Source organism: Nomascus leucogenys, chromosome X (genome assembly GCF_006542625.1).
Source record: "Nomascus leucogenys isolate Asia chromosome X, Asia_NLE_v1, whole genome shotgun sequence".
In the NCBI taxonomy this organism is placed as follows: Eukaryota; Metazoa; Chordata; class Mammalia; order Primates; family Hylobatidae; genus Nomascus; species Nomascus leucogenys.
The window spans coordinates 139,302,270-139,312,032 of NC_044406.1; the positions used below are offsets into that span (position 1 = coordinate 139,302,270).

The following is a 9,763-nucleotide window of genomic DNA, read 5'->3' on the forward strand; positions in this document are numbered from 1 at the left end:
GCAGTCTGAGGACGAGGAGCATTCTGGCTGGCTGCACGGCCTGCTCAGGTGGGAGGGGGGCTGGGACCACCATCCCCACCTTCCTGCCTGGGGCAGCGAGAACCATGGAGCATGACACGAGGCAGGAACTCTTACAAACACACCCTTCTCAGAATAGTATTCACCTGGCAGGTGGGCTAGGAGGAAACCACAGCACAGGAAACGGGAAGCCAGAGAGGGGATTGAAACAAGGTGTGCAAGGTGGTAAGAGAGAAAACCAGGGGGGTGGGGAGGGGGGGACCTGAGAGTGAAGAAAGAGGTGAGTGTGCCTCCTAGCAGATGGAGCACTCTGCAATGGTGTGAAGAGCAAAACACACGAGTCTCCAGGATTCCTCACTTGGGAAACGTCAGGGGGTCATTTTCGTGAATGACAGAAATGACATGGGAAAGATGAGCCAGCTGGTGTGCCTGTGGCAGGCAGATGGGCTCAGTAGATGTGGCTGCACACACTTGCTTCTAGAATGCCGGAGATGCACACTGGGGAGCCATCTCAGGGACTCCCTGGGAGAATGAGGCTGGACGAGATGGCGCTACATGGAGCTGGAGTCACGGCTGTCTGGGTGAAGCTGGAGGCACAGGTGGTGGCCAGGGAGAGGAGGCGTGGCAGTGTTGCAGGGGCAGAGGGGCCTAGGAAAGGGTCCTTGAGCCCACCTGTGGCTGTGCTCAGTATCAGTTTTGAAATAGTCACGTGCAGAAAGTGGCTCTAGGTTCCATCCAAAGAAGAACTGGAAGGCTGGGCGCAGTGGCTCATGCCCGTAATCCTAGCACTTGGTGAAACCCCTTCTCTACTGAAAATAGAAAAATTAGCCAGGTATGGTGGCACGCACCTGTATTCCAGCTACTCAGGACGCTGAGACAGGAGAATTGCTTGAACCCAGGAGGCAGAGGCTGCAGTGAGCCAAGATCACACCACTGCACTCCAGCCTGGCGACAGAGAGAGACTTTGTCAAAAAAAAAAAAAAAAAAAAAAAAAAAAAGCCAGGGCGGCAGCTCACACCTGTAATCCCAGCACTTTGGGAGGCTGAGGCAGGTGGATCACCTGTGGTCAGGAGTTCGAGACCAGCCTGACCAATATGGTGAAACCCCATCTCTACTAAAAATACAAAACTTAGCCAGGCATGTTGGCACATGACTGTAATCCCAGCTACTTGGGAGGCTGAGGCAGGAGAATCGCTTGAACCTGGGAGGTGGAGGCTGCAGTGAGCCGAGATCACCTAGTGCACTCAAGCCTGGGCAACAGAGCGAGACTCTGTCTCAAGATAATAATAGTTAATTTTTTTTAAAAAAAAGAGCTGGGCTGTTGAGGTTAGACAGTGGTCCTAGGCAAGGCAGTGTGCATGGTGACAGTCCCCTTCCTAGCTGAGAAGAGCTAAGCCGCCCAGTGCACATTAAGATTTCTCTTTCACATTTCTGGCTAGAAACTACGTTCCCAGATAGACCCTAAAGTACCCTGTAGTACCCTCAGCATATGCCTTAAAGGTGTGTTGGCTACTTGGAAGGCCTGGAGAAATGAAAAAGACCACTTTGGTATGCAAAACCCAGTCTCTGGATATAGAAAAGGGAGAACAAAGCCTGAGGACCTTCCTAAAGAGAACGGGTTCAGAGGCTTAGCAGTTCAAACTTGGGCCACCAATGCTCAGCCATCGTGGACAGTAACTTGGAGTGATCCATCAACGCGAGGTGTCACAGTGTGATGTCAAGGGAGACAGGTGTGCGAGAACACAATGTAAATGAGTTACGAGGATGCAGCGGGACCGTTTATGGGGCCCTGCTTGAGCTCGGGACACCCCGTGGCAATAGGAATAATTGCTTCTTCAGAGCTAGAAGCGGGTGGGGGGCAGGTTCCCAATGGGGTTATGCTCCTGTTTTCATCGGGCTCTGCTTCTCTCAGGTGAAGATGGTGTTTCCCAGATGGCCCTGGAGGATATAGCCATGTTCCGAACCATTCCCAAATGCACGATCTTCTACCCAACTGATGCCGTCTCCACGGAGCATGCTGTTGTTCTGGCGGCCAATGCCAAGGTATTTGTAAGGAGACACTAGTTTCAGACAGAAAACGCTTCTGGACTCTACTAGTTTCATACTGATGATTGGACTTTTTTTTCTCAACATAAAAGTGATATCCATTATAGGAAATTTGGTGGTAGGATTCTTTACAAAAACACAGGTGATTATGCACACAAACACATTTGCCTTGTAAAAGAGTCAAACAGTACAGGATACTGAACAAAACCTGACAGCCTGTCTCAGTCAGGGTTCAGCAGAAGAAACAGGGACCATTCTGCGTGTTGTAAACAGGAGAAGGTGTTTAACAAAGGGTGCTTAAGAAGCCGCAGGAGCAAGCTCCAGGCAGAGTCCCAGACTATAGTGTTTAGCCCCCAGTAGCTGCAGCCAGAGGCGAAGAAGCTCCTGCTGTGTCCTGACATCCAGGAAGCTGGAGAGCGGGTGGTAGGATGCCACTACAGACGAACCCGGGTTCCCTGGCCCTGGCTTGCCTTTGGAACAGCTTAGGGCACCAAGAGTGTGTAGGACCTCATGCAAGGGCATCAGATGGACAGAATCAAATTCCTGTTCAGAACCTAGCGGCACGGGAGACAAGGCAGTGTGGTCTTGATCTTTCCAGCCTTTTCCGCTAACGTTCAGCAGGTTCCTCTTGCCACCCTGGACCTCGCCCATGCCCCACACAGGTAACCCCTGGCACAGTCGGGATGGGGACTGTACGTTCCCTTTCCAAGCACTCATGGGTGTTTCTTTGATTTTTTTTATAAATGGGCTCCCACTTTACATATTATTAGGTACTCTTTTTCTTTTTCTTTTTTTTTTTTTTTTTTTTTTTTTTTTTTGGAGATAGAGTCTCACTCTGTCGCCCAGGCTAGAGTGCAGTGGCACGATCTCGGCTCGCTGCAGCCTCTGCCTCCCAGATTCTCCTGCCTCAGCCTCCTGAGTAGCTGGGACTAGAGGTGCACTCCACCACGGCTGGCTAATTTTTGTATTTTTGGGGAGAGACGGGGTTTCGCCATATTGGCCAAGCTAGTCTCAAAACTCCTGGCCTCAAGTGATCCACCTGCCTTGGCTGGTGGGAAGATTGCTTGAGGCAGGGAATTCCAGAGCAGCCTGGGCAACACAGCGAGATTCCCATCTCTACAAAAATTTTTTAAATTAGCCGGGTATGGTGGCGTGCACCTGTGGTCTCAGCTACTCAGGAGGCTGAGGAAGGAGGATGGAGGAGCACAGGAATTCAAGGCAGCAGTGAGCTATGATGGATCACACCACTGTACTCCAGCCTGGGTGACAGAGTAAGACCCTGTCTCTAAAAACAAGACAAAAAATAATCCCAAAGTTGCTGGGATTACAGGCATGAGCCACCGCACCTGGCCAATTGTGTACTTTTAAAATTAGTTTATCTTGGAGATTGTTCTGTGATTTCACACGTTAGAGGATTTCATTTCTAGAAAGGTCAAGAGAGGCGCAAAACAAGATTAGGTGATAGAAATTAGAGTAGAGGTTGCTTTGTAGTGGGGGGAGACTGACTGGAAGGAGGCACAAGGGAACTCTGCTGGCGGAAGCGCTGCTGGGCTTGGATGAGGGTTCCATGGTGGATGCAGCATTCAGGAAGGGCATTTCACTGCAGCTGAGTTATGCCTTGGTGAAGATACTGAATAAAGATGGGTCATAGCGTATGAATGAACAGTAGGGACGTTTCTTGCTATATTCGTTTATAATGCATCCATTAATATGTATGTAAATTAACAAATACTTTAGACATACAAGTGTTCATTTATACAGGTAAATGTTTATGTGTTCAAATTGGTCATAAAAATGTATTTACATTTTATTGGAAAAGGGGCCGGTCATCTTGTATTCAGATAGATGTTTATGGTCTTTCTAAGGATGAAGCATTACAAGTTATTGTGGCAAAGGTTAATGTTTTAACACTTTATTCGGGCTTTTCTAGTCAGTGTGAGTCAGTGCTCCTGCCGTGAGTCAATGTTCTGTCGGCACAGAACAAGTCAGTGAGTATTGCGGAATCTTCCAGGGGGATTGCTGTGATGGCACGGGGAGCTTGGCCTTCAGGGCAGCCCCAGGGTCCTGCTGGGACCTGTCGTCCACTGGTTGTAGATGCTCACCCCTTGCTCCAAAGCCTGTGCTTTTAGTAGAAAGAGCTGTCCTGTTCACACCCCTCCCTCACTTCTTTCAGTGTCTGTTGTTGGAAATTCATTGTTTGCTTTTCTAAACCATGGCTCCATTTATGCCCTAGGGGATGTGCTTCATTCGGACCACCAGACCAGAAACTATGGTTATTTACACCCCACAGGAACGCTTTGAGATCGGACAGGCCAAGGTAAGGGCTTAAGCACTCCTGTGTTATTCAGTATCGTCTCCTGTAAAAAGAACACTTCTGAATCTGTCACCAGGTATCTTCAGAGTTGAGACATCATCCTTTCTTTGTTCTCATATTTTTAAAAAACAATTGTGACCTGTACCTGCTTTTCCTTGGGAAGGAACATTCTACGAATTTCAACTTAGCCTGAACTTTTCTGCTTTCCAAATGGAGTCTTTTGTTGTTGTTGAGCTCAAAGATAGTAACATGAAACCACTTGAGCGGTCGTGGCTATAATTTATCTTGGCCACAAACTAAACAAAACAGAAGCCAGCACTTTGGGAGGCCAAGGCGGGAAGATTGCTTGAGGCAGGGAATTCCAGAGCAGCCTGGGCAACACAGCGAGATTCCCATCTCTACAAAAATTTTTTAAATTAGCCGGGTGTGGTGGCGTGCACCTGTGGTCTCAGCTACTCAGGAGGCTGAGGAAGGAGGATGGAGGAGCACAGGAATTCAAGGCAGCAGTGAGCTATGATGGATCACACCACTGTACTCCAGCCTGGGTGACAGAGTAAGACCCTGTCTCTAAAAACAAGACAAAAAATAATAGAAATCACTTGAAATGAATAATCTGTTAGGTTCAGATTTTACAGATCTAAGGCCAGGAATAAAAGGGAACATGATCTCTGGTATTCTCACAAAAGCCCTGAGAAGTTCAGATTATCAGTCCTATCTGTAGAAGAGGATTGGAGAAAGTAAGTGTCTTTCTTAAGGGTTTACAGCTTGTGAGTACCAAGACCAGAATCCAGGCCTGAGTAGTGAGCCCAGTCTCCCCAGGCCTGCCCACCACGCTGACCATCCCCTGCTCAGCCTGCCTGTCAGGGCCATGCATGGAGAAAACCAGAAACGTCTGTGGAGAAAATAAGTGACTGCTCATCACCCAGGGAGTGGGGCTTGTAGACATTTTGGCATGCTTCCTTCCTGTCTTTGTTCTCGGCATACATGTATATTTTACACAGTTGAGATCATACTGTATCGAAAGGTTTGCCCATAGCCACTCTTGAAAGAGCAGCGGGTAACATCCGGTTTGGTTGCTAAGGACTAGGCTGCTCCAGAATTCACAGTTGCAAGTGCTCAGAAGGGCCAGAGTGCTGCCATAAAGCAGGTGTTTCCAGAACTGTCCACTGTGTGCCATAAGGTGGCTGGAAAACGCCACCGAATGGAAAGTTAGTGTTCACCTTTGGTGTTAACTACAGGTTCTGTGTCTATGGGGAGGGTCTCTTGACATTCACGTGGTTTGCAGAGCTTGCTTATTTCTGTCGTCTCTTTTCTAATAATTTTCCTGTCCTGACAAAAATCAATTTACTGATAGTAAAGGATGTGAGTTAAATGTGTGCGATAACATGCATGGCATGGATCGTTAAAGGGCTGGGCTTTGCAAAGCGGACATGGATATGTGTGCCTGCGTGTATATGTATTTTAAGAGGCCAGGACATCCTTAAAGAATGGGGTGGCTCAGAAACCCTCTCTGTACTATCAGCAATGGTTCTTTAGCTACAGGGAAACCTATACAGAGAGGAAGTGGAGAATAATTCCAGATGCCTCCGATGGGTAGTTTTGGAGGCAACTAACCTATGAAAGAAGCCCAGGAACTCTGTCTTTGCTTGCAGAATAGTACGTTGTTGAGAGCGAGGGCTTCGATGTCAGCCCCGCCTGGCTGTGGGTCCCAGCGCTGCCCTGAGCCACTTCCTCCTGCTCTGAGATTTGCTTTCCTCAGCTGCAGAATGGTTGTGCCACTGAACAGATCTTACAGGGAAGCCGCGAGGGTTCTCAGAGCTCAGGCACACAAGATCTTAGCACTGAGCGTGTTGCGAATGCCCAGAATGTTCTCATTAACATGCTAGTCATTGGAGCCCAATCTTTGCATGCCATAGCGAGCTCTCAAAGCGGACTCCTGATGGGTGTGTGGCGTATCCATGCGCCAGGACAGCTGAAGCAGTGTAATTGCCGATCGAAAAGTATGTGTCCTGGCTTGTAAATGCATCTGATTTTTTTAGTAGTGAGTTATTAAGGAGTGAAATTGTTAGAATTGGGGGATAGCAGCATAGCAAAGTGCCTTCCACCTTGAGATGCATTCTGTGTGTAGTAACCACGGCATTCTGTTTTGCTGGCACTATACCAGGTCCTCCGCCACTGTGTCAGTGACAAGGTCACAGTTATTGGAGCTGGAATTACTGTGTATGAAGCCTTAGCAGCTGCTGATGAGCTTTTGAAACAAGGTCAGTTGGTTGAGTGTGAGCATTGAAGTTCAAGCTGAGAAGAGGTAGGACTTCAGCTACCTCCTGTGCCCTGAGTGCTCTTTTTATTTTTATCCCTGCATGTTATTCTAAGTCTCTTTCTTGTACCAAGCTGGTTTTTGCTGTTCTGCAGATATTTTTATCCGTGTCATCGACCTGTTTACCATTAAACCTCTGGATGTCGCCACCATCATCTCCAGTGCAAAAGCCACAGAGGGCCGGATCATTACAGTGGAGGATCACTACCCGCAAGGTGTGTGAGAGCATTGAGAATGCTTTGGAAGGTTTTGGTGTTTTTGTTTTCCTTGATTGGCCACATGGCATGCTCTCAGGCATCACCTATAGTCTGCCTCTCACCCAGCATGGCTTTGTTATTTGGTGTTCACTAAGCGTGGGGCCATACTCATACACATCTGTGTGTCCCCAGCAGAGTGCACAGTGCCCAGTCACCAGGGCGGGTCAGTGGCAACACAGAAGAGTTGCTATTGCAGGCAAGCGAGGCGTCATGAAAAGCATCGCAGTTTCTTTGGGTTTGGAATGACGAATAGTATGCCCCAGGCCAGGCGTGGTGGCTTAACGCCTGTCATCCCAGCGCTTTGGGAGGCCGAGGCAGGTAGCTCACTTGAGGCCAGAAGCTCAAGACCAGCCTGGTCAACATGGTGAAACCCCATCTCTACTAGAAATACAAAAATTAGCTGGGTGTGGTGGTGCACGCTTGTAGTCCCAGCTACTTGGGAGGTTGAGGCAGGAGAATTCCTTGAACCCAGGAGGTGGAGGTTGCAGTGAGCCGAGATCATACCATTGCACTCCAGCTTGGGAAACAGTGAGACTCTGCCTCAAAAAAAAAAAAAAAAGTATGCCGCGACAAAAGAAGCAGAAATAGCAGAGAACACAGCAAGTGCAGAAAACTGTGTCAGGGAGAATGGGCTGGGCAGTGTTTGCGCCTGGAAAGGTTAGGTAGGACAGATGATGTGATACAAGGAGGAGCATTGCGTGTTCATGCGGCAGGGGCCCTGAGCCTGCACAAGCGGTGCCTGATTCTCTTGAGGGACTCCTGGGACCCAGCACACAGTTGCTCTCGCACCTGAGGTTGATGACAGGAAAAGGGTGCGGGGGGGGCGGGGGGGATCCACCAGGGCAGGAAACCATGGGCCAGGTGGAGTTGAAAGAAGTCCTGCCTCAGCCTCCCCCTGGCCCCACAAGGGGCATAATGAGAAGTGCCTCCCACGCAGGCTGTGTTCCTGCCTAAGGGCTGCCTGCTAGAGACTTGGCACCTCAAGTGTGTACTGGGGGCAGGTCCTGTTGGCACCCTCTGCCAGGCAGGTACCCAAATCCCTGGCTCCCAGCAGGAAAGCAGGTGCTCATGTCAACCACATTGTCCTTACCAATAGTCCAGGTGCATGACCGCCCTGTCCAGTGGGGAAAGTGTTAGAGTAGCAAGGGAACCTTCACCAGCCAAGGGCTAACCCTGCCAACCAGCAGCCTCAAGCCAGCTAGTCACTTTTCTGCACTGTTAATTCGTTAGTTCTAACCATTTTCAGGTTCCCAACAGCTTTGAGAATCGGAGTGCCACAGACCCCCACACTCGGGCAGCCCTTACTGTAGGTTGAGGCAGAGCAGTTTGGAAACTGGCAGTTTAGAATAAGAACTCCGCAGGCCCATCGGAGTGACTGTTCACATGAATCAGATTTTCCCCTGGGAAGCTGCAGATTCAAAGGCCTCTATGTGGTGAGGCTTTAAGGCTGACAAGCTGCTTTCACAAAAGGGCCTAACATCCTTGTTTCCCCAGGTGGCATCGGGGAAGCTGTCTGTGCGGCCGTCTCCATGGATCCTGACATTCAGGTTCATTCGCTGGCAGTGTCGGGAGTGCCGCAGAGTGGGAAGCCCGAGGAATTGCTGGATATGTATGGAATTAGTGCCAGACATATCATAGTGGCGGTGAAATGCATGTTGCTGAACTAAAATAGCTGTTAGCTTTGGTCTTTTGGCCTTTTTACCCTGTGTTTATGTTTGTTCCCAAACCATCATTTAAATCTATACTGTCATGCTTTGTTTCTTAAAAGCAAAGCCAGCTAACACCTTCATCTCTAGTTCGGAAATTCAAGCTAACTACTTATCCTTTAAACTGTGACTGCATATGCAAGTACCACTCTAGTTTTTGGATCATTAAAGGGAGTTACACAACTTTTAAGTGAAAAAAATAGGTAACAAAACAACTACCTGATAGTAAGTTTTCTGATAAGACTATAGATAAGTGGTAGAGATAATCAATTCTTCCGAAGTGTTTCCTTCGTGAATAACTGGTAGAGGTAATAGTTTTTTCAGTGTGTTTCCTTCATGAGTAAAGAAAATGTGGATTGAAGTATAGATTCCAGTAGCCTAGTTTCCACAGCACGATAACACCATGACACCTACAGCTGTTCCCATCTTGGGATTCTGTGTGCTGCCATCCCACCTGCAGCTGCCCTGGAATTCCCTTCGCTGTTTGCCTTCATCTCCCCTCCACAGTTGAGAGGCTGTCAGGCAGCAGCGCAAGCTGGTTAGGATGTCCTCTGCTGCTTGTGATGAGAGCCTCCACACTGTACTGTTCAAGTCAATGTTAATAAAGCATTCCAAACCCGCTGCTTTATTCAGCACGTGCCTTCTGTATGAATCAGTTTCTCAGTGGTCAGTTCCTAAATAAGGAAAGAGCTTTTATCTAAACCAGAGTGAGCCACGGCCCCCACCAGTAAACCTGGGAAAGAATAATGGGCTGCAGAGGAAGCACTCGCTCGAGGACAGCACCTGGCCTGAAAAGCTGTCCCTGAGCTGACGCCTTTCCTGTCAGCTATAAGCACATAAAGTAGGTGGCTAGAGGCCAGGCGTGGTGGCTCATGCCTGTAATTCCAGCACTTTGGGAGGCCAAGGCAGGTGGATCACCTGAGGTCAGGAGTTCAGTTCAAGACCAGCCTGGACAACATGGTGAAACCTCCTCTCTACTAAAAAATACAAAAATTAGCCAGACATGGTGGTGCACACTTACAATCCCAGCTACTCAGGAGGCTGAGGCAGGAGAATTGTTTGAACCCAGGAGGCAGAGGTTGCAGTGAGCCGAGATCCTGCCATT

The 9,763-nt window shown here is 48.8% G+C and overlaps 1 protein-coding gene across 2 annotated transcripts in view; it reads left to right on the top strand.

Moving 5' to 3' along the window:
- Nucleotides 1–9,277, top strand: part of TKTL1 (transketolase like 1) — a 34,742-nt gene extending 25,465 nt beyond the window's left edge. For both annotated transcript variants that reach the window (XM_030807196.1, XM_030807197.1), the window contains exons 9-13: nucleotides 1,931–2,061; nucleotides 4,298–4,381; nucleotides 6,543–6,639; nucleotides 6,791–6,910; nucleotides 8,447–9,277. In XM_030807196.1, coding sequence (XP_030663056.1) covers nucleotides 1,931–2,061; nucleotides 4,298–4,381; nucleotides 6,543–6,639; nucleotides 6,791–6,910; nucleotides 8,447–8,619 — 605 coding nt within the window. In that variant the 3' untranslated portion in view covers nucleotides 8,620–9,277. The remainder of the gene's footprint in view (nucleotides 1–1,930; nucleotides 2,062–4,297; nucleotides 4,382–6,542; nucleotides 6,640–6,790; nucleotides 6,911–8,446) is intronic.
- The last annotated feature ends 486 nt before the right edge of the window (nucleotides 9,278–9,763 follow it).